The sequence below is a fragment of the Rattus norvegicus genome, chromosome 5, assembly GCF_021556685.1.
Source record: "Rattus norvegicus strain SHRSP/BbbUtx chromosome 5, alternate assembly SHRSP_T2T, whole genome shotgun sequence".
NCBI classification, from domain to species: domain Eukaryota; kingdom Metazoa; phylum Chordata; class Mammalia; order Rodentia; family Muridae; genus Rattus; species Rattus norvegicus.
In genome coordinates this window covers 25,325,685-25,351,279 of record NC_141538.1, presented here as the reverse complement: position 1 = coordinate 25,351,279, position 25,595 = coordinate 25,325,685, and the positions used below count along the sequence as shown (strand labels likewise).

General features: G+C 39.9%; 1 protein-coding gene across 6 annotated transcripts in view; it reads left to right on the top strand.

The window, feature by feature from the left end:
* Tox (thymocyte selection-associated high mobility group box) overlaps positions 1 to 25,595 on the top strand; it is a 297,248-nt gene that overhangs the window by 123,037 nt on the left and 148,616 nt on the right. For 4 of the 6 annotated variants that reach the window (NM_001108654.2, NM_001436909.1, NM_001436910.1 and 1 more), the window contains 1 exon segment: positions 23,184 to 23,249. The exons of the other annotated variants lie outside the window; for them this stretch is intronic. In NM_001108654.2, coding sequence (NP_001102124.1) covers positions 23,184 to 23,249 — 66 coding nt within the window. 6 annotated transcript variants of the gene reach the window in all.

The window sequence follows — 25,595 nt, the reverse complement described above, 5'->3', positions numbered from 1 at the left end:
TGTAAGAGGTGCTCATAACCCTGAGCCATTGCTCCAGCCTCTCTGTTAACATTTTAACAATTGGTTTTAATACAATCTTTTCAGCTATCCTTTAAAATCCTGGTAAAATACACGTGACAAAATCTATCATTTTATTAATTATCAAAAATATTTATTTATCTTTATGTGGATTTTCTTGGACACATATCTGTGTGAGGGTGCCTGATCTCCTGGAACTGGAGGTAAAGATAGCTGGAAGCTGCCACACAGGTGCTAGAAACGGAGCCACAGTTCTCTGGGAAAGCAGGCAGTGTGTTTAACCACTGAGCCATCTCTCCTGACCCCATCTTACTCATTTCTAAAAGTGCAGTCCAACAGTGATCATACATTCACACTGAAGGGCAAACAGAATCTAAACCTTGCATAACTGACACTCTACTCTATAAACAATAAACTTGAAACTTGTTCCTTCCTCCTCAGGGTCCTGCTAACTACCAAATAATTTTCATTCTATAAATTCACCTAGAAACGTCATGCACATAGAATCGCGTAGCATTTGACCTGTTGTAACCGGCTTGTTTAACGTGGAAGATGGCCCCCGAGTTCCGTTCCTGTTAAGTATGGATTAGAACTTCCTTCATTTCATGACTTAGTGATATTTCCTTGCATTCCACATTCTGTGTATCTGTGTGTCCATCAATGGATTTCTGCATGGCTTTCCCCATTTGTCTTCTGGAAATATTACTGCCATGACCATGGGTCTTTATTTGCATATATTCTACCCCGGGCTTGCAATTCTTCCTTCTCATCCTCCTTCCTCCTACTCCTCCATCCTCTTCCTCCTCTTCTTTTTCTTCTTTTCTCCTTCTCCACCTTCTTTTTCTTTTTTCTTTAGAAACATTTCTCTGTAGATAGTAATGATATATATTCTCTCTTCTCTCTTTCTCTCTCTCTCTCTCTCTCTCTCTCTCTCTCTCTCTCTGTGTGTGTGTGTGTGTGTGTGTGTGTGTGTGTGTGTGTGTGCTCCTGTGTTTTTTCAGAGACAAGAGAAGGATACCTACTGATTAATTTTGGATGTTACTATTTGTGCTTCTGTTCACTTCTATTTCTTTGATGTGGGAAATCTTTAATTTAGAAAAATTTATTTGCTATTTGTTATTGGCGAATTGTTAGAATTATTTATACATCTAGGACATGAGTTCCTTAATATTTTCTCTTATATCATCAATTATGTCTTCGTTTTTTACAAGTTTATGATATGATGTGATCAAATTTGTTTTTTTCTATAACCACCTGTCGTTTGGAGTAAATCTACAAAATCATTTGCTAAACCCAGTGTTATGACATATTCCCATCACAATGGATTCCTTTTACATTGGTTTTGATTTTTAAAAATATGGATCTTGGCCTTTCTTTAATTCTTTGGCACTCTCCTGAGTTTTTCTCTTGAGACAAATGTACTGTGTACTGGCCATGAATTTAGGGAACATATAAAAAAGAACCATGTTATTCATTTATGGTGAAGGCAGCCTTTTGACCAACAAGCCAAACTGTCTACATAGGCAGTTTGTAAACAAAATAAAGGGAATTTATGGAATATATTGTTGCATCTGGTTTTAAATATAGCATTGGTTTATCATGCACTTTTTAGGAAGCTGTAACAGTATAGGAGAAAAAAGTGGAAGTGATTATTTCTCTAGAGAAAAATAAACTCAAAAACATACCCTGGAGCAAGAAGAAAGACACATAGAGAAATGTCACCAAAGTGGACTTGACAGTCCAATGTAGATGGCTTAATTATTTTACTATTTGACATTTGATTATGTGGATTTCTAAAACTTTTAGTGATTGATTTCAGCAGGCATTGCAGATGTTTGAAAGTTTGGCAGTATCGTGGTTTTATGTTTCATAGAAGGAACTTGGCATAGAGAAAACATACCCACTTTTTTGATGTTCCGTGCATCTAAGAGATAGAAACTACATTTATTCCAGACACAGAACTCTTTGCAAGTTTCTTTCAAAAGTGTGGCTTCTGGACCAGCAGGAGTGGTACAGCCTGTGAACCTTCAAAGAATGGAAACTATCGGCCCCATCCCTGTCCTGCTGACTCAGACATAGAGGAGTGGTCTAGCCATCTGTGTTTGACTTGGCTCCCTGGGAGCTCAGCCTTCTGTCATCCCTGCATAGCAACCACCACTTTGCATAATAGCACATCCACAGGCACGGAGCTAGTCTTGAGTTCCCCAGACTGACTTAAAAGTAAATAGTTGAAGTGAGAAAATTGTTCCTACAAGGAGATGAGAGTGCATCCCGAGAGCTAAAGCTACAGACAAGACTTTGGGTTCAAACCCAAGATGTTGAACAGAGTTGCTAGTTGGTTCAGTTAAAGCTTTCGGTGCATTAAGAGAGTGTATCAACTCAGAGAGGTCACCTAGACATAGCTTTCAAAGATCAGAGGAATTTGGAGTAGACAAGGTGGAAAGCATGGTGCAACTTGGTGGAAACTGCGAATGTTGACGTTTGATGAGAGTGGAAACCATGACTGTAAGACGAGCTAAGGAGCTAGGCCTTTTGGTTGCCTCTATGCTGCGTCTTTGAATCAGGGACTAAGCATGGAGTGATATTAGGGTCAGAAAGGATGCTAGATTAAGAAATTAAAGTGAACCAAACCCAGAAGAGCCAGGAAACAAAAGCAAAATGCCAAAGGCGTTGAAAACAAATAAGCCATGGATAGTTAATGGCTCAGAGACAAAGACAAGGGTTTTCTTTAAGGCTGTGGACCCTGGTAGACTGACCATGTTCCAGGGACTGACCCCACACCTAGGATTATATGAGCAACACAGAGTGGGCCTGACGTTAAAAACAAACAGAAAAAGAAGACAGGAGTGAAAGCAATGTGGATCTATCTGGGAAGAGTTATAAGGAGCAATGGGTGAGGAGGGAGGGGTGGGGTGTATGAAAATGACCAAATACACTGTATAAAATGTTCAGAGAATTAATAAAACAGTATGTTGAAATTGAAAACAAGAGGAACAACAGAATTATACAAGTTTTCTTGCAATGACTAATTCTGAAATCTAGTTTACATCTCAGGTCAAGTAAACAAAGAGGAGGGATGGGTGAGATTAAAGATCGTTGAAAGGTCAGATTGAAGATTCCTATGTGACTATAGAAGGGGAGAAGGCAGGAGCAAGGGCATTCTATTCCAGGGAGTGAATGTTCCTACAGATGCCTTTCTCTTCTCACATGACCACTGGTCTGTGCCTGACCTGTATTTTAGGAAGTCCCTGTCCAAGCATTAGTGAACACTGGGCTAGTCACAAAATGTGAAGCTACTTTTGAAAATACCAACAACAGAAATGTGGCAACCAAAACCAAATGTGGGAAGAAGAGGTGTTGTAGTAAACCAGAAGTGACAACATTAAGACACAAACACAGGATGAGCAGATGGCGACTATGGAAGAACAGTTGAGAACGGTAGACTAGTCTTCTGGAAAGAACCAGTCTTCATTCCTCTCGGGAAACTCACGCCTTGAAGGACATAGAGGGAGTAGCTATACTGAGAAGGTACTAATAGAGAGAGCTTCAAAGCTTTTCTTTTTAATGGTGACTAATGAATAAGCTTGAAATGGGCAGAACCAGTTGAGCTGGACCATCTAACCATCCATAAGGCCTTGGAACAAAGAGATTTAATTATCTTGGCCCTTTTCCTCTCTGAGTTTAAGAATAGAAAAATAGTCTGGCAATAAATTGCCTAATTAAGAAGTAAACCATTGGATCAATTTTAAAAGAAAAACAATATTTAAAAGAAACTATCAGTCATTGGATATCCAGAGTGAGAGATGTGATACCCACTCAGGCTATTGCTAATTGAGCTTGGTTTCTTTACTTTGTCTCTTCCCTTCATCTAATACAAGGTTTCATGTATTCTAGGATGGCTTTTAGCTTCTGATATTCTTGCCTCTACCTCCAGAATGCTAAGATTACACTCAAGTATCGTCATGATAAGTGTTAGGAGGCAGTGGAGATTAAACTCTGATTATATATATATATATATATATATATATATATATATATATATACATACATACATATATATATATATGCTAGTGCTGGCTTCATACCTATAGACACTGTGTAATGTTTAGGCGAGGTAGTGTTTATATCTTCTCATGTGCTTGGTTTTTTGTGGTAACAACCCTCCAGAATCATTTCTTGTAGCTTCTAAGAGGCTACAGTACATTCCGTTGCCTTTAGTCACTCTAATGTATGAGGTACTGTCAGAGCTCACTACTGCCTTTCTGTAACTGGGTGACTGTTGGCCAGCCTCTCCTCATCACTCTCAAGCATCTGTGATAAAGAGAATTTCCTCTCATCTCTGAGACCCGGATTCCACTTGTAGGTGAGGTCACACAGTGTTTGTCTTTCTGTGTCTGGCCTACTTTGGTCACTCTCATGTCTACTAGCAACTAATGTTCTCATAAATGTAAAGGTTTGATCTTTTTATGGCTTCACAGTTTCTCATATAAACCCTATTTCTTTTACCCACTGAGTGGTTGATAGACACTTGATTCCATTGATTGGCCAGTACTACAATGATAAAGGGTAAGACATCACTTCAAGGGGCAGATTTTATTTTCTAAATTAGTGTGTAACCAGTGTGTTGATTGCTGGATATATGGTAGGCCCATTGTGTTTGGTTTTAAAAAACAGAAGAGCAGAAAATAAAAGGTGTAGGAGTAGTCTTGAGATATCCTAAATGTGGCTACCTTCTAGCTATATACTTAGATGTTTTAAGATGTACTTGCTAGTGTTGAATAGATGGTCTCTAGATCCTTACAGGATGTGCGATGACAGGCCATGGAGTAATACATGCTCTATAGATGCTTTCTGGATCCAGCATTAAGAAGGACATCAGACATTAGAAGATGAGACAGGCGAGACACTCTAGTGCCATCAGATGGTCAGATATCCTTCACCGACTTTATAGGCCTTACACTTCCCCCTCCTTCTCCCCTGCTAGGTAAACAGTTAAGGAGTTCCAAGTTAATTTATGGTATTGTACCCTTTTTTAAAAATTCAGTTTCAGAACAGTTTCATCATCTTAAATTTTTGTTATAGCTTTGATCAGTGTTTTGATTTTCCAGGTGTGTGTGTGTGTGTGTGTGTGTGTGTGTGTGTCTGTGTGTGTGAATGTGGCATGCACTTGCCACAGTGCACATGTGGAAGTCAGGACAGGATTCGTTATTAGTCCTTGCATTCTACCTTGTTTGAAAGGGGGTCTCTTGTTTGCCATAGCATACACCAGGTTATCTGGCCGATGAGCTCTTGGAAATTCTCCCGTTTGCATCCCTTACCTCTCCAGAGGTGCACTGGCATCACGGACAGGCACTGCTGCATCAGCCTTCATGTCAGTTCTGTGGATCCAAACTCAGATCCTTAGGCCTACTGTCTGTACAGCAAACACTTTACCCACTGGGCCATCTCCTCAGAGCAGTTTTTGCTAATCTTCTTAATAAGTTTGATATATGGAACATGGCTGTGTTTGCGAGGGTATTTCCAGGTGATTCCCCATTTAAAACTGTGGCTCATTTGACCCTTAGGGTGAACCACAAATGAGCAGTATAGTTTCCTCACTGTGCAAAGGGAAAGACTGACCTTTGTGGAAACTAGAAAATGGAGGTCCATAAGTTGCTATCCTGCTCCCATGCTGCTAATCTGACCCCTGAACTTGATTTTGATTCATGCCAGCAGCCACTTGGAACCAAAGAGGAGGTCTCTGTGACCATGGCTCGTGTTCCCATGCTTGCTTTTTCATTGTCAGCACAGAATTTGATACACAGCTTCAATGCTAAAATATTTACATCTTTACATAGTGAGTACTTGAGGGTTATTGAAAGTTTTGAATAATTTTCTATAGAACAGAAAGGACATCTGGATCTTGGCACTTGTCTAGTTCACAAACGAGGTCATGGAGATGAAGAAAATATTATCTGGAGGTTTGAAGCATCAGGTGGGTTGTCCACGTTCATCAGGTCAATAGGATGACTGCCAGTTCTGTACCCTGCTTTGCTCTGAATCGACGTATGTGAAATACAAGTGGACATTTTATCCAAATGGTGTAAATATTGTGACCATTCCTGGACACTAACCTATGACTGTAAAGGACAATTGCAAACGTTCCTGGAAATTCGGTGCAAGCGTGAGGAGCCCAAGAAGCAGAATTACAGTAGTGTTGGCTCTGTGGAACCAACCAGAGACATTTTAATCCACGTATCATTTCCCATAGCCTTTGCCTTCTGTTAATTTACGAAAATTTCCGTGAGTGCTCAGTATGGCTGGCGCTACAGCATGTAGGCAGAGGGCTAGACCGCATGCTTCATTTTCGGCGGCTGCATCTGCTGAAGGCAGAGCTGGAGGGGCTGGCTGGGAAGAATTCCCTGAACATAAGATACGTAGACAAAAATACTGAAACTGAAAATCACCATCAGAACTTTTTTCCTGTGTGACACCATGATGGCAGCCATGTGTTTCTTTCCATCTCTCAGAACCCATAGACCAAGGGAACCCTGGTGGAAACAGTGGACTCAGAGGCACACTGACAGGTGTGTGTAGGCTGATGGCCATCCTTGGCTGACAAGGGAATGCGATGGGGGTAGGCTTAGCAGTACATAGGAATCCTTACTGAGTAGAGCTCACTGTCGCCATAAACAAGTAAGTACTCTTCTGCGGGGAGGGGGTGTTGGTTAATAGCTATTTTAAAGATAAAAATGTATGTATGGCATTTTGCTTACGAACATTTGAATACTTTAGAAATGTTAACTTGTTTACATTCTTTAACGTAATCAGCATACTGTGCAAACAAATTCCAGGTATTTTTAAATGAAAACCCTCTGACCTACTGAAGAGAAGAGCTCAGATAAATTTCTCCAGGAATTCTGATTGGTGCCTTCTTTTCCTTTGAGCACTCCCACCAGGTTGACCTTGCTCTCTGCTCTAACTGAAGGGGCTTTCAGAAGCCATGACCTCTTTCTCCAGAGCTTTTCCCCTCTACCCACCCACCACATGAACAAAAGAGCATACCCTAAATGTTACCAACCAATTTAATCACAGCTGCAGAGAGCAAGGCACTGCCTAAAACTGTGGAAAATGTTCCCAAGCTGCGGCTGCTGCTGCTGCTGCTGCTGCTGCTGCTGCTGTTGGTTTCATGACCTGCTCTTTCAGGAGACACCTCTATTATAAACTTCTTTTTTTCTTAGAAAAATTGAAGAAGAGACTTTATTTCTTTAAAATGGAATCTGCCCCCTCAGCACTATTTCTTAAATATAACATTTACATATATTTATATATGCACAGCATGTAATGTTAGCCATATATATATATATATATATATATATAATAAGACTATTTGAAAACTCTCAGTGTGAGTAGAATTTAACTGACTTCTTTTTATTTTTTGTAAGGAATTTCCCTTTTTCAGCTTTTAACTGATAAACTTATGGGCTGCCCACATGATGGTTTATACAACCAAACATTATGTCATGTCCGAGTAAAGCTAGTTCCTAAAATGTTTATCGTTTTCTGGAGTGAAATATTCGAAAGTCCCCTTGTAGCTCATCAAGACATGCAAACTGCTGTCATTTTAAGGGGCAATGCTTCAGAAATGCTCATAGGAAACTCACTTCTCCCAACCACAGCCTACAGCCCATTAATTGGTCCTTCCTCATGTACTGATCTGGACCCTTCCCAGCCTGGATACCCATCATCCCATTCTCAGGGTTAATTTCTTAAACTTCACATAGAATAAGAACGAGTGGTGTTTGTCTTTTACATGCTGTTTATCTGCAGTCCATCCATGTATGACATATGATGATGTTTCATCCTACTTATGACCAGACAGTACTCTATACTTTACCATATTTTCTTTATTGGGTCCTTAGTTGATGGACAGGTTGGCTATTATGAATATTGCTGCAATAAGCAGGCAGGGCAACTGTCTCTTCAACACTGTGGCTTCTTCTCCTTGTCCCTATATCCACGAGTGGGATTTCTGAAGCACAGCCTAGTTCTATTTCGGTACTTTGAGCAACCTGCTTATTTTTTCTATAAGGGCTGAGCTAATATCAATTCTCACAAATGTTATGTTCTCTTTTCTTACCATATAATATATATTTATCATAATATATATTATAATAAATATAATCTAATCTATTCTAATATATGGTATGTGTATATATATATATATTCTCCACATCTTAGCATTTGCTTTATTTCTTTTTCATTTTGATAGTAGCTATGTTAAGAAAAAAGAAGTCCTGCCTCACCATAGTCTTGGTGTACCTGGTGTGCCAGGATTAGTGATGTTGCCTATTTTCCCCCAGATCTGTTGTTAAGATTGCTCATTTTAAACAAATTATATTATGTAGGAATATTCACTTCTTAGAGCCGCTTGAAACACAGTAGTGAAATTCCAGTTGCATTAAGAAAATTAGTACAGTCACCTACTTGGAATCCTAATGGCCTTAATGAAGATGCAGCATCTTGCAAACAAATGATTAGCTTTGCAGGGGAAAGAATAAATAAAATCGTAATTAACAAATTACTAATTTTTCTTAGAGCTTTTAGGTTTTGCGTATCATATGAAGAACACATTTTCTTATTCTATATTTACCAAGAGCAACTAACTGCCATGCATACACAGCACAGCTATATTCATCTTGAATTAACGGACTATATACGTCTAAGACCCTCCAGGCTCCATAATTCTTTTGAGTACCATACCCCAAAGACCCAGAACAAGTGCAGGCTCAATGAGAGTTCTGTGGTTATACCGTACTGTTAGGGCATATTTATGTGATTTTTCAAAACGATACAATGTCCAATCTAGCATCTAAGCAGCTATCTTCGTCATTCACGAAAACCACTTCGCAGTTCCTCACATCTTTCCTCTAGGTTTGTCACGAAAGTGACACAGCCTACGAGCTGCTCATCATAGACCAGGCTCGCTCAGCAGTGACAGCGCTCTTGGTATGAGGTTAGACCATTCTTGCAGGTCTGTCTTCTGCATGGTAGAATGGAAAGAACCCTCCATGGCTTCATCCTCCTCCTTGCTAGAAGCAACTGTCAATCAGCAATCAAAAGTTACTAAATGTAAAAGTGCCCTGCCAGAGCTATGGCCAGAAAAGTGCATAACCGAATATTCTTTACCAAAGATTTTAATAAAATTTCATATATATATATGTGTATATATATGGCTTTTTCTTATAAAACACTAAGATTTATGTTATGTGAATTGATCAATTATATAGTAATAGAAATTACAGTAAAAGTTTCAAAAAACAAGTGTTAGCAAATATTTTATTTAATAGTTCAGAAATATGCTCTCCTAAATATCACTTATATGTTTTAAAAATGTAATTTATAGCAGATAGCATTTTTGACTAGATTACGATGACTAATGAAAAGCAATAAAAACATCTGGCTGTATTCAAATTATTATAGTCCATTAAAATGATTTACCTCCCCCCAAAATGCCTTGCCATCCCAGAGTAGAACAAAAATCTTCCTTTTAAAGAGCCACTTTCCTAGAAGTTGTATTGTATGTCCATCACTATATTTTTAATAAGAACAGGTAAATCTTTGAATAAGCAGTTGAAAAGGAAATAAAAACAAACTTTGATATACTTAGTGAGCCTAACTCTCAAAGACTACCTGACTGAAAATAGTATACAGTAGCTACTGACGGAGAAAGTGTAAAGAGAAGTTATGAAGAAAATAACAGAGACCTTGAGCCTGGCTGCCACTGCGACACAAGCGTATCCCTAAACTTTTTCCCACCAACCATCTAACAGCGTGAAATGCGGTGTTTTAAAAAGCAGAGTTTACAGTGCACATCAAGGTCGCCAAGTATAGGTTTTGTGAACCACATTAGCTTTTGAAATCGTTAATGCAGTTGGGCCTTCACCCATGTGGGCTCATTGACTAAAAATGGACGCCAGCAGGTATTATAAAATATAGATTTTAAATAATCACTGTGGGCCTATTTCCTGCCATGAGTCCTGGGAGCTTTGCTCTTAAATTATGTGGAGTGAGGATCAGACACAATACCATGACTTTTGGAGAAATGTGTGTTAGTTTTGAAGAAAAGGCAACATTGTTTTGCTTTTTAAAAAATAAAACTCCACTTTTGATCATTTAGTCTGCTCTAGCGTTTGGCGTCCAGCCTGTTCTTTCTTTGGTGTGTTCAAGTTATTTGTTCAAGTTTAATGTCTCAAGTAACAGTGAAGAATTTCTTGGAGACAGGACTCATTAGACATATTTAAAATATGTACACTCCGCCGAGAACCATTCAGAAGGCATTTCTAACAAAAAATTCTTGAAACCACTTAATCTAACATTAATATTAATTAACTTAATGGCTATAAAAATATGTTATGTCAAAGTCTTTCATAGCAAATATGAAATGCGCAGAAGGTATTAATAATGCATCTCTTCTTGCAGAGGTGCATAATAGAGCGGAGGAAGCCAGATGTGATGTCAGTTCTCCTATAGTAGTAGCAGAAGCCATGGTCAGGAGAGCTGAAATACCTTAGGGTATAACTAGGCTGTATAATTGTTAAGGTAGAACAGCAAATGGGTACAAATGGGTATGTAGTTCAATGAAGTGATTATTAGCTTGAGGACAATTTCATGTATAAAACCAATGAGCTATGAAAAACATGTACAGAAGTTTTATGCCATCCAATGTTTTAGGACTACACTGAGGCACATAATCCTGTACTTTCGGGACAAACTATTTGACAACTCAATTCTCAATGATGATAAATCAGGTTAATGGGTAGATTGTCTTGATGAAGAAGATACAATGTATCTTGCTGTGAGTAGATGATTTCAGTTTATTTGGGAGAAGAGTTGTACAGGGCTGTGTCCTTCCAGACAACTTCTAGTTTTGTGTGAAAGTTTTTAATAGCGAATCCCAAGAGGTGCCCTCAAGTATAGTTACAGATAAGTTACGTCTTAGCCGATTAAAACCTGGGACAAGAATAATATTCTGTGCGCATGGGAAGAAAGCATATACGAGTGTGCATGACATGTTTATGTTCACAGCTTGCCCATGCATGCACAGTTGGTATGAGGACTTGATGATTAATTTTTGTCTCTTCCTTTTTTCCTTTACTTTCCCTGTATCATCCTGTATTTAGTGTTTGACTGAATTTGTACATACGGCAATAAAACATAGACCTAAGTGTAATTTTCTGTCTTAAAGGTACATTGCAGACAAATTGAGGCAGAGTTCGTAGTCTCCACTACTTTCCTGTTATTACCTTTCCAATCACTGATGGAAACCGTTAAACAAACGCGCCTGAGGGGAAGTCCCATGGTTTCCACAACTGAGCATAGCACATGAGGGTATAGCACCTTAGAATTCACATATACATTTGCACGTCTCATTTGACTCTGACAAAAATCAAAGAAGGAAACTATATTTATCAATCTCCATCCCAAAGCCAATCTAAAAGGAAACACCAGGCCCTGACTCTGATCTGGGCCTTTAATTTCAGACCCCTCCAAGAAGCCATTTCCTTCCAATATCTTTCCTGTCCTACCATATCTGCACATAGACAAGATCCCAAGTTTACCTTCAAATTATCTGGTAAATGAAAATAAGGAGACTCCCTTAGTCTGTGAGGCCTGACAACTGTTCATCAGAATGCTGGTCTAACTTTAGTGACATGGTTTACATTTCATACAATGCCTGGTATGAAAACACACATGTTTGACCTGGAGCTAATGCCAGGATAAAGGAACCTGAAGTCTGGGCAACTCTGTCTTACAAAGCTTGGAATTGTTATCCAAACTCCTGTAAAATGAGCTTCCTTTCAAAATATTCCACATGTAGAGTGTCTGAAGAAAGTTTATCTCTACGTAACAATAAGTACAAAAAAACTGATATGTGATCTGGGTGCCTTTGTTTCATACCCCCAGAGGACAAATCTCCAAGCACAAATACTATTTGAAAATTGATGCATAGCAAATAAATGTTACTGGAGAATCGTGAAGACACGAGATTCCTCCAATGGTATAGTTCTCAACATACAGGTCTGAATTTTATTAACTCATTCCTTTAATGGACAGGAGCACATCACTAAGAGAGCACTGAACTATGACAGGCTTAAATCAGAAAGATTCTGGTCTCACAGTACCTATGGTTAAATTCGAGAGTGAAACTGAGGACAGTACAATGAGACACAGGACGACATAAGCACACGATGCTATAGACAGCTTACACAGGCAGGGAAGAGACATTACCAATGACATCCAGAAACTTTGACTTCTGGTAGGAAAACTTCATGGTTAGGATATTCCACATTTATGCTTGGTTTCTAATAATTAGTGGTAATATCACCTCTCACACTCCAATACGCTCCAAGTCGGTTGATGAATTCACTGATCATCTTATTAAGAAGTAAAGTGTGAAAGAATAAGACACCTAAAGTGAGTGGAGCTCTTGGAAGGCGTATGAGTCCCAGGGTCTGGACAGAAGCACAGAGCCTAGTTCCTGGAGAAACGTGAGGGGAAAGTGCACAGAGTCTAAAGCACTCGACACCAATTGTCTAGCACTTGTTCTGACTGTTGGTAAAATGATATGAGAGCTGCCAGACCTGTGGGGTTTTCTGTGTACTCTGCACATAAGTTTGTGCTAAATAAGCATTTGGTTGAGAAACAGTGAATCATGATCACAGTGCTATGTAGGCATGTGTGGATTAACACTTAATTTTAATGCATCAGCATGGCTGTCTTAGGTGGGATGGTTAGCATAATGTGGCAATATCTCCCAGTCTCAGTTTTAGGAAAACTGTTCCTCACTACAGGGTGAAAGATGCTTTGAGTGGGCATAGATACACTGCCTTACGCAGGAGTCCCAGCTTCAGCTCTAGTGTATTCCTGTCATGTTCCAAAAAGGAGAGGATAAAATATCTGCAATGTAGCCCCTTCCAAAACAAACAAACAAACAAACAAACAAATGCCAAACTGTAAACTAGGAGCAGGGGTGTGAACGAATGCCTGTGCAGAATAGTTAAACCTTCTGCAAGGAGGAAGCAGGGGGAGCCTTCAGATCGGAACTCAGACCAATTGCAATGAGGATTCCCTGGGAGGATGATACTTCATGTATAAAACTTAAGCAGGAGGACGAACAATGGATTCATCTCCACTAAAATATTGATAAGTTATCTGAGAAAGTTCCATCAGATGATAAGTTCATAAGATCATCTATGGAAGTGACAAAATGTCTACAACCACGTAATATTTGAAGACGATAAAAACACACCATTGCACCTTCTCTCACAACTTTGTTTCCTAAGCAGATCTTGGCCCTTAAGGGGTGAAGAAGAGCCATCCTCAAACCCAGTGACCTGGAAGATTTTTCTCCTGTGGTTCTTTAAAATATCACCATACTTTTACTTAAAACATAGGAACTCTGGAGTGTAAAAAAAAATACTGAAGACAATCTTTAAAAAGAAAAGAGGTGGCTGAGACATGTCACAATGAAGCCAGTTGCATTTTTTCATTGGTCACACTCTTCCCGTGTCACAACATACATTCCTAGACCTATTCTTCTGTTAGATTTAAATATTCGAGTCTGTTCAACTCAGTCCAAATGCTGTTTGTCTGAGTAATTACTAAGAGAGATGAAATTACCCACCTCATGACCCCAAACATTTATAGATACTTTTACCATCACTTTTAGTCTCAAAATTACTCGAACATTATCTGTCCTCGGTCTTCTTAAAAAGCTGCACTTCTCCTCTATCCACTCAACTGCCCCTAACCTGGTCTGATTATAACTTATTGTTATAAATATCTAGTCATCACTCAATGTCCGTGATCTTCTGAACCAGTCTGATGATAACCTCACTGTTACTCATGTGTATCTGGTCACTCAATGCCCTTCTTCTCGATATCCTAATTTCTTCCTAGCCTCACATTTCTCTTGCTTGGAGATTCTCAGAAGTGAGCAAACTCTTCCAGACCAGATACAGGTTGAAAAAGATTCCCACTGTCTTCTCTATGTGTTAGGTACTGAAAATGTCCTTTATTTAAAAGGGGATACTGACATTGCAGAAGCCAGCATCCCCTCTGCTAATTGCTTTTATTCTTCTTATTCCACACTGAAGGAGAACTTAGGTTCTGTGGTAAATGTGGCAATAGCTGATAGGTTGTGGAGGTAAGCTAAAAATTGACAGCAAGTCTTAGGCACTTCTCAAATACCTTTGAGAGATTCAGAAAAATTGGTTGGAAGCAAGATGAAGCCAAGGAATGTTCTGAGGCAAACATTCATTTCTGTGTTTCCTCACAGAAGCACAGCCTTACAGCTTCAATCTTTACAGAATTTCAGAATTATGTAGGTATTCCTTTATGAGATAATACCTTGCAGTATTAGCAACATTTGCTCTTTAGAAGTTTTTAGGTGCATATTTTGTAAAGACATATAAGTTTATCTCGAGTGTTTTGACTGACTTAAATGAATTTTCATTAAACTCAGCAGAAGAGCTTGATAGTTAAGCTTTCATCTACACGATTTTTCTTTCCAACACAATGCATAATGAAAACTGATTGCTTGGTGTTTAAGGTTTGTGGTAAATGACTTTTGGGGATTTTTCATTTGTTTGTACGGTTGGCTGGTTATTTCTTCTATCTATGTGCTTCTTCAGCTGACTTTAGCCTTTGCACAAAAATGTAGGAGAGAATTAAGAACTCTTAACCATAATACAGTGAAAGAAGGAAAAAGCATGGGTGAAATTCATGTAACCCTACAGAACTCACCATCAGTGCCAACAGAGGTTGTTCTGGCCTACCCTGTAATGAATGAAAGCTCAGAGGTTAACCCTGGCAACGCAACCCCTGGGCAGTCTGAGTGATGGAATGGAGGCTTGTCTGGGAGGAGGGCTAGGGATCCAATCACTGCACTGCTTCCAACTGGCCATGCCTCTACAGCAATGGGTGTGAGGTTCATTTCCGGGAAGACCACAGGAAACACACAGGGCTTGTTCCTTCCTTTCATAATACCCCTATACCCTAAGCTACCACATGCAGGATTGCAGATGCTAATGCAGGCACAACCTTCTCTGGCTCCCACTCAGAGGCAGTGTTTTTCCTTAGAGCCTGGTACTCTGCTGAGGGGACACATAGCTACTGTGGCTATGTATAGGATCTTTAAATGCTTTATGACTATGGAATTGGCATCAGCTACACTTGGAAGCAAAGGTTACTAGCTAACCCTGGGGTTACTAGCTAGGCAAAGGTTACTAGCTAACCCTGGGATTACTAGCTAGGCAAAGGTTACTAGCTAACCCTGGGGTTACTAGCTAGGCAAAGGTTACTAGCTAATCCTGGGGTTACTAGCTTTTGCTACTTCCTTAATCAGGAAGACAGTTGTTAGAAGATTGAGATTCAATCCGTCTCAGAGGAGTATACAAACTTTTCATCATCTATATACTAGGAGCTGTGATAGTTGCTGCCTGGCAACTGTAATGGAACCTATGTATGTGATGAGGTCAGAAGTGCCCCCAAAGGAAGAAGTTAAAACTGATTTAAATCATAATGGGGTCCCTGTTGTTTGTGCGGAGTCTATTAGGAATCCCATGGCCATTTGACTATATGAGCAGTCAGGACACCAAAGACATTGCATGACAGTCATGCCCTGAACTTTAGAAATTCATGCAGCAGTCATGTTGTATCACAAGACATCTCTAGAAAAAAATGAAGCTGATAATGAAAATCTAAGGTTTCAGAATCCTCAAAGGTGATGCATCATCCCCCAAGTAAATGTTCTGCTGCGACAGCCATCCAGTGAGAACATTTATTTGGTTTCGAAGTAAAATCTAGGTCATAAGCTGTGGTCTAGTGTTCTTTCTGTGTTACTCAACTGCATGCTATTCAGATCCACAGGGCCTTCTTTACCCACTCTAGTTCAGGTCCCAGGGGCCTGAGGGAGTCAGCCATCCTCCTATCCAGCTCAGTTCTCTCTGAAGACCTCATTGCGGCATACAGACTTGGAAGCAGAATAGCTAGGTTCTTTCTCTTGCCTGTGCTACACTGTGACTCCACCTGCACCAGCCACATAGCCAATGTATTCATCAGGGTTCAGCACACAGGACGACTGCTGCACATTAGCAGGGCAGCCTTCGAACTGGACGAAACATAGAAAAGTGTTCCCCATCCATTGTCTCCTGACCGAAACAGAACACTGTAGCTATGGAGGGGTGAGATCCTCCTAGATCCCTGTGACCATGTGACTAGCCTTCTAACTGTTCACATTGTCACATTCATTTGTTTGTGCTTAGCTTTCAAGGTGTTTCTTTCAATGTGATTTTTTCCTTCAGGTTCAGGGGATTGAAGCTAAGGTCTTGTATTTGCTATGCAAGCATTCCACTGCTGACCTAATTCCCCAGTTCCACCTTGCATCCAGACAAAACATCGAAAGGCTTGGACATGCTGCCCAGTCTTTACATCTTTCATTACAGTAAAGAAAGAAAGATATACAGCTTCTCATGCTGGGCCAAACAATACAAGGATGGAAATCTCATTTTGAAATGTATTACTTCTTTTTATGATTTGTTCTAATAGATTGTCTAGGAAAGGTCATCTGTCACTGTCATAAACATTTTTGTTCTTAGCCTTTGTTTTTTGTTTTTTGGGGTTGTTTTTGTTTTTGTTTTTGTTTTTTGGTAGTTAACAGTTCCTGTAGAAAACATGTAGAAATGTGAGGTTTTTCCCTCATAGACACAGTGTGGTATTTTTGCATTCCTTGAGATTTGAGATTTGTTCATTCTCTCTCTCTCTCTCTCTCTCTCTCTCTCTCTCTCTCTCTCTCTCTCTCTCTCCCCTCCCTCCCTCCCTCCCTCTCTCTCTCTCTCCCTCCCTCTCTCCCTCTCTCTCCCTCTCTCTCTCTCTCTCTCTCTCTCTCTCTCTCTCTCTGTATGTGTGTCCCTCCCTTTCTCTACCTCTCTCCTTTAGCAGCAGTTTTTTGGTTTTCTTTTCATCGTTTCCATAAGAAAAGGCACCGTGTCTTATACCAGAGCCAGTGACTGATGTGCATGTGTGTCCTCGCTCTGCTGTTTCCTGTGTTCCTGTTTGGAGAGCTTCACATGGCCCAGGGTCACATGGCCCAGTGTTGCTCATCACTGACTACGTTCACACAGCGCTGCATGTCTGTTTTCTGTTTTTAACTGGAAGAAATAATGACTGCCTAGTTTGAAAGGCTCTTTGGGATTATGGGTTTGGTTAATATCCTCTCAAAACAATTTTAAAAAACTGTAGTGGAAGATTATAAATGAGTCTTTATGTGATCGCATCACTGATGCTTTGAAATGAAAACACAATAAATATAAAAGCGCTTGGTCAGAAGAGCTAATCCTGAGTTGAGGCCATTTACATTTAGATTTAAAGAACTTGGTCTATTTATTCTCTTAAACTTCACTACAGATTTTAAATTGAGAAAACATGGAAATTAAAAGCCCTAGTGTGGTCATATACATTTTGAAAAGTTATAATGCCTAAATTCAGTTGACTTCTAAGAATATTAAGAGCAACAAGCAGAAAGCATAGGTAAATGCAGTTGGTTATGTTTAATGAAACAACTTTATTGTGGTAATTAGTAATAATCTAATAATGGTTATATAATATGTGATTCTTGTAGAGGGAATTGGGGTCAATAGAGCATAATAACACTTCGGCTGTGCCTCCAGATCTGTGAACACGCCAAATATATACTACATACAAGACAGCCCCTTACTATGGTTCACACCAAATGCACACTACATACAAGACAGCCCCTCACTTATAATGGTTCAAGTTAACACCTTCTTTACTCTATGAGAATGCAGAAACAATATGCATTCAGTAGACACCACAATTGTTATATTTATTTATTTATTTATTTATTTATTTATTTATTTATTTAATGATGCCAGGGTAGAGACTAGGGCTTTGTATATGTTAAGCAACTTTTCTGTTTCTAAACAACATTCCTGGATCCCTAATCCTAATTTTGAATTTTGTTCTTTTCTTGGGCATGCAACATGCAATTCAGTCTTCTCTGTGTTCTGGGCAGTGACAGCAATGTGCAGCTTCTAGTCAGCCATGCAGTCATAAGTGGAAGCAAGCAGCACTCTGAGGTGTTTTCTTGTTAAGCTGGGATGTTTAGTAGATTGGACAGGCTCCGTGTATATTTTTCTCACTTAACAATGTTTCTATTAGGACATAACTCCTTTGCAGGTTGAGGAACATCTGTAGCCATACAGTCCAACCTCCACCTACTTCATACGAATAATAGAAAATAAAGCAGTATATCATAGTGGAAAGCTTTTCTACTCCAAATCCAGACCTTGTTTCTATTCCCAGATGGTTCATGTGACTAACAAAGCAGCTATTTCTTCCACTATGATGTGAGAAATTCAGATAAATGTCTTTAGGGAGCTTTCCAAACCCAAAATTCTAGGACTCTGTGAGCTATAATTCTACTTCAAATGACAACGGGCCTTCAGCCCACAACATCGGATGCCTTTTAAGATGGTTGGAGTAGCGGGAGGCCTGCTGAGGCCCTGGCAACAGCTCCTGGACAGGGTGTGGTGAGCTATGAAAATCCAGCCTGATGGGGGAGGAGCTGGGTCAGGATATCCTTGCCCTCTCTCTGTCTTGCTCATGGTCCAATTGCAAGCCTTAATACACAAGGAGATGGTGGAGGTATGTTGAGACATGTACAGATTGTTGTTTTACAACTCATACAGGGGAGCTTATCATTTCTGTACTTTCTATTCTTTTCTTCCCAAGGGTTCTGCCTGTAAATTAATCAATTCTGTGTGTGTGTGTGTGTGTGTGTGTGTGTGTGTGTGTGTGTGCGCGCGCGCGTGTGTGCACTCACATGTGAGCGCACGCACCTACATTTATGTATGTGGAAATGCACATGTATGTATGTGCTTAGAGGCCAGAGTCAACTTCATGTGTCCATCAGATGCCATCATCTTCACTGCTTGGACCTAGTCTCCCACCAGTTAGGCTAAAAATTATGAGAATTCCAGACTGAATGGGTTTTACGCTTGCATGCAAACACTCAACTGACTGAATTATCTCCCCCATTCCTCAACCGAATTTACTTTGAATAAATCACCCTGAAGGCAGTGGTGAGGACTAGGGATGGAGCTCAATGGTAATGTGTTTGTGTAACGTCCAATGTCCTAAATGTCATCCAATGACAAAGCAAAAATTCGTCAAAACCTTGTCTGGAAATTCAATCTTCTTTCTCTTCTAAGACCATTCTCAGTTTATTTAGGAAAATAATGTGTTTAATGAAACAAGGATGATTTGTTAATTAGATAGTAAACCGTTTAAATAATCTAAAGCTGATTCAACCTTATGGGGCCCAAAGAAACACCATGGTGAATTCAGGTCATCCACTCTTGAGTGTAGTCCATTCCTCCACACAATATCTTCCCAGAAACCCAGACCTACCCAGGGGAGCCCACAGGCTGGGCACGACTGACCTTCACTGATTGATGGGAGCAGCAAGCCCTAGGAAATACTTCCAAGTGTAGAAGGGAAGGAAGGCACATTGGAACTATGGAAGTGACTTGCAGGGTGGGTAGGCACAGAATGTAGCATAGTGGGGAAATGACTCTTCTAGCAAAACAGCAAAATAACTCTCCCAGCAAACTAGGCCCTACTGTCTAGAAAGCAAGTGCACACAAGAACCGAGTGTTTCTGTGTGTTATGCCCTCCAGAAATAATGCACACACACTTCATTCCTTTTTCTACCACTCTTCTCCTTATCTTTTTTCTTAAAAAGGATATTTCTGTACAGCCAGGGCTGGCCTCAAACTCAAGATCCTGATGTTTCTGTCTCCTTCGTGCCAGGACAATAGATGTTTGCCAGTGTGCCTACCAAAGATATGATTCTAAAGAGTTCTGAACAGATGTTACCTGTGTTATTGTTCTCTGGATAAATAAAGTCAACAGGAGAGATAGATAAGTAGAGATGGATGGATAGATAGACAGACAGACAGACAGATAGATAGTAGAGGGTGTGTGCATGTGTGTGTGTTTGGGTGGGCAGATTAATTATAAAACATTAACATAGAGTTACAGAGACTGAGTAATTCTAAATATACAATTAGAAATCCAGAGCCTGAAGAAAGCTACTGATAGGCTTGAGACTTTACAAAAGCCAGTGCTTTAGTGAACCATGAAGGCAGAAAAACATAGGGGTGACATTTTCTCACTGGATCGGAGAAATCAGGTCTTCGGTTGATTGGATATGGCACATGTGTATTGGGAACAGTCTGCTTTTGTTCAGTTTACCTATTCAAATGTGTTATCTAAAAGTAGTCTCAGGGACATGCCCCAGAAAACATTTTGCAAGATATCTGTGTACCCCAAGGTCCAGTTCGTTTAACTGATAAAACGAGCCACCCTAGCCTACCCAGTCTTTTGAGCATCCAGTGTCATTCTGACAAGCTTAATACTAAAGACTCAGTTGTGGTGTGAAAAACATCACTCTTCAACATGATGGAAATTCTGAACCAGTATCTCACCATCATCAAAGATACAGGTTAAATTTCGGTAAACAGGTTATCTGAAATGTTATGTACTGAATTTCACATTTTTTAAGATTTTGGAGTGTGTGTGTGTGTGTGTGTGTGTGTGTGTGTGTGTGTGTGTGTGTGCAAGAGAGAGAGGGGGAGATATCCTAAATGTAAGCAAGACGCTCACATTTATATATCTGTAATCAGAAGGCAATTTCATATACTATTTTTAGTGTGCCTGCATTATTTTGACTGCAGAAAGATGTGTGGAGTTCTACATTTGTGACAACATAGTGGTGCTTAAAATGTCTTGAATTTTAAAGCAATTTGGCTTTCCAACTTTCAAATTAGGGACACTTTAACCTGAACTGTCACCAGTCTGCAAGAACACTGTTCCAGAATTAGTAGTAACTCACCGTTATGACTCAGAATATGTTGTCCAGCCCTGTTGGTGAACGCACGTGCCAGTCAGCCTGGACTTACTCCCAGACATGCCTGGGAGAAGTGCATAACTCAGCCTCTAGTTAAATTGTTCTGCCTCTCTGTTTGCTCGTTTATACTATGCAAGTATTAATAATGGCATCTAACTGTCGATAGACTCAAACATTAAGTTAATTAATGCATATCAGCATATATGTGTATAGGTAGAGGGGACATGGAATACACTAGAAAAGTTACAATGTCTGTAACTGCATACGTTTTACTTTGAAATGCTATTTCAGCCTTGGTTCAAAATTACTTAACTTTGGTACATTTCGAGGGAAAGTGTTCATCCAGAACGGTAACATGAACATATTCAATTAGCCTACAGTTTGGATAGACTAAAACCAAAACTTCAAAGCCTGAGCTGGCTTGAGACTGATGCCAAATTTAAAAACTGAGTTTGAGTAGATGATATAGAAAGTAACACATTCTAGAATATGCATGGACCACAGAACATCTGATTCACTCCACTACTTCTGCTCCGTCTAGTTTTAGTTTAAAAAAAAGTGTCCATATTTTAAGTGGTTCTTTGGCATTTCAACATTAAAAACATTTGCAAACAAACCAGTGTACCCCACGGCAGGCCATGCGGGAGATTCCCCATGACGTTCTTTGTTTGGGTTTGAGCTGTTGGACATGTTGGGTGAGTGGCGTTTAGGGGAAGGACACTTGATTGGTGGAGCTGTGGCCTGGGGTAAGTCACTAGGACTCAAGGTCCCGGAGCCTTGTGCTAATCTCTGAATTGTGCGAGCATGTTATTCAATAAAAGATCTTGTAACCACTTAGGTAGGTAGTAGGCATGACATGAACGGCTTTTATAAGGCAGTGCATGAAGAAAACCTTTCAGTATTTAAGGTGGGTCTGATGAGTTCTTCAGTGCTAGGAGGGGCCTCTTACCGCCACAATTCACTATTGCCGACTAGAGTAGAGGCTCTGATATATCTGTGGACCTTCTTTAACCTTCTTATAGAGCTAGTAATCCTTACGGGGTGGAAGAGGGTGTCTCTACCTCACGGATTTCTGTTTGTGTATCATTTGGTGGTATGTAAAGATGTCCGTATCACCAAAAGCTTGTACTTCTATCAATGGTGGCTTTGTTTTGAAAAGTAGATTCACACATTTGCAAGTTCCTATGTCTCAAAAGCCTACCACAGAGAGTCTATCCAGACCTAGTTTTAAAGCTGATTTTATCAGTCCATTTAATGATTAACTCAGGGAAAAAAATTCTTCCTTAAACTAAAGAGGAGTGTTTTCCTCATTTCCCATTTACTCAAGATGGAGGAGGATTAAGTCTCAATGGAGTGATTCAAAGCCAACGTTGCCAAGTGTGCTTTGGTGCGGTCAATGCTGTGGCTTGTTTGGCAGTTTTGCAACAGGGCTGCCTTGTGAATAGCCTCCTTCTCTCTGTTCCCAACTTGCAAATATATGGGTCGATCTGTATGCCTTTGCCTGTTTGTATTCATTCTGTGCATTTGAATTTCTTCAGGAAGAGAAATTGGATCATGGTACCTGTATGCTATTATTGGTGTTCTCACAGCCCATTCTTAGTCATGGCTCTGGTGGCACATGCTTCTTCGACTATCACTATCAATTTAAAATGGTTTTTTAATCAGGAGGCTATTAGAGTGAAGCAAGCTTTAGTCCATTATGAAGCTCTGCACTTTTTCTTTTGTGAGAGCTAAACTCAGAATGCACGGAGCTGCGCCTCCTCGTATATTCCATTATGGTTTTTTTTTCTTTCCCTTTCAGAAAGCGTGCCATTCATTTAATACTTCATTACAACCCAACTGCAGTATGTATACATGGCGTGCAAAATGAGCCATTTTGTTTTAAAACAGATTGCAGATGAAAGGAAACCATTCATTTCTTGCTTGCTTGCTGTAATTACTAGAGCACTAATTACTCCAAATCACTGACACGCGGGGTCAGGAAGGATGACAACAGAAACATCAAAGGAAAGAGATGGCTCACTTACTAGAACAGATTTTTCATATTCTCAGCCCTGGTATTGTTTTATGGCTACTGTTTCCCAGGTTGATGGTGAGGGTTTGTTTTTTGTTTCTTTTTTTTTTTTAAGAAAGAAAGAAAAACATACACGCAGTCAAGATGGCTCAATGTTTACTATTATTTCATTTGCAGTTTGACGGTGAGAACATGTATATGAGCATGACAGAGCCGAGCCAGGACTATGTGCCAGTCAGCCAGGTGGGTTAATTAATCTTCTCTGCCTTGTTTCAAATTGTAATTAAACAAATTCAAAGAGTTGCATTGCAAATGAGGAGCACTATCAGTAACTGCTGCAATCAGGAATAATCATAATTTATAAACAAAGCATTTAAGCCTTGTTTCCAGCTAATGAGTGGAGCTGATAAAATACCAGCCTTGGCATTTGTTGAAGGATGCTACCTTGCTTCCCCTCCAGAATGGCAAACAGCTGCTTTGCCAGCGTGAGCTTTCCTAAACAGTTGTGTTACCTTTAGGAAATAAAGTCTTTACAGGTGCAAGTTATTTGTGTTTCTGACTGCGGAGGAGTTTATCATGGAAAGCTACACACGCCACCAATAGCTTCAATTATCAGCCGTTTGGAGCGATTTCCAATTGCTGTGTTCATCACCGAGGCACTGTGGCTGGTGGCTCCTAGATGGCTGCTTTGGGGACTTTCTGGTAACAGGGGAGAGAGCAGCTTTTAGACCCCAGAGCATAAGCATGACTGAAACCTTTCAAGGGCACCTTTGTGTCCATTTCCTGGGAAGGGCTGACAAGGTATTTCATCATGAGAACTGACAGCAAAAGGAGACGGAGAATGTAAACGGTTACATTTATAAAAGTAAATGCTTGCCTATTTATTTTTAGATACTTAAAACCTGGCCCCCTAATCCAGAGAGGGCAGTTAAAGCAAAATTATAACTGCCCCAGGATGCCAGGATAACATAGAATATCAGAACACTATAAGCAAAAATAAATAAGCGAATACATGAGAGGAGGGAGAGTTCACGGGAGCACTTTGTGGACATGAACCTATGTTTTTTTCCTCAATAGTAAAAATGACATTTGCCTGGAATTTCACATACCAGCCACTGAAAGCATAAACTCCCAGGTAGTAGTTTTCAGTGCCTATTTATCAGCCCGAGTTGGTCTGGTCACCGAGAGGAAAGGGGTGCAAAGGGGCTACATAGGAAAACATTTTCTTTCACAGTGGTTGACAGAAAACTCAATCTAGTGCATATAATAGGAGGTCTCTCTATGAGCAAATATCTCCAGCTTAACTAAAAACAGGCAGGCACACATCTCCATGGACTCAGCATCCATTTAGAAGGCATTGCGACCACTGCCTTGGTGCCTGGACACTCCACTGTATCATTGAAGCATAAAGGTTACCATGAAGTTCAAAGGCCGGGAGTCTGCCTTCTTCCATTTGCGTTGAGAAGATCTGCATAGGAACCAGTCTGAAAGGGAAGCTTTTTTTGCATGTAGAATTTTTCCTTTACTAAATTCATTCTGCTGAGCACCCTCCAGGACCCATAGGTAGTTCTGAATAGGACTGTTTGATTAAAAAATGAAAAATGTTACTATTAATTTGCTTCTAACCATCAATCCCAAAACTGTACTGACAAGTTTAGTATTACTATTAGATTAAAGCCACCCGGTACCGTCTCTTTCGGGCCTTTAGGGTTTTGAAGTGTGAGGGCTAATTGAATTTGTTTGAAACAGTAGAAACACAAACTCAATAAATGATTACAGTTATGAAGCAGCTGCTCACTCACAGAGAATCATTATGTCTGTTTTAAAGAGTTTTGGATAAAGAATGGCAACTTCAGAATCTATGCATCTAAGCGATTCAGCTCCTTAGATTTCTAAATTCGACTACAGTGTGGAATATTAATACCCTACTAAAATCAAACAAGCCACATTGTTCTTCTTAATATTTCTGCTAGGAGTTCCTAAGAATGTTTCCAATAGAATGACTGTTTATGATGAAGGAAGAAAAGAGATCTAAATAATTTTGTGCTTTCTAAAGATATGGCAGCTTTGTGAGCCAGGAACAAGGTACCTTTTAATTTTATTTTAGGTTTATCTTAAAATAATGTGTTCAAATGATTTTAGAATGAGTTGTCTTAAAAATTAGACTAAGTAAGAGAATACCTACCCTGGAGGCAAATAAACTTCACAAATTACCCAAGTCAAATGGCCCCTGCTAAATTTTACACTGAACATTCTTTCTGTTTCCTGCGATACACGGTGCTCAAGAATTCATTGCCTGGTGTTCTTTTTGGCGATTTTAATCAACGTATCCTTTAGGCGATCATAAATACGATCTCCGCCATACGTAGGAAAGAAAGGAGTTTTGTTCTGTTTCCTAACATCAAACAGCTGCATAGCTTAGTGGGCCCAGGACAAGTTGCTTCATGGCATCCGTCAACATTGTAATTCCTGTTTAGTTCTCAACTCCGTGCCTGCTGTGGGACTTACAGACCACGTTGCTAAGTAGCAGCATATGGAACAGTGCTGTTGCCGCAATGCTTCTGCAAGCAAGTAGCATAATCCTGAACT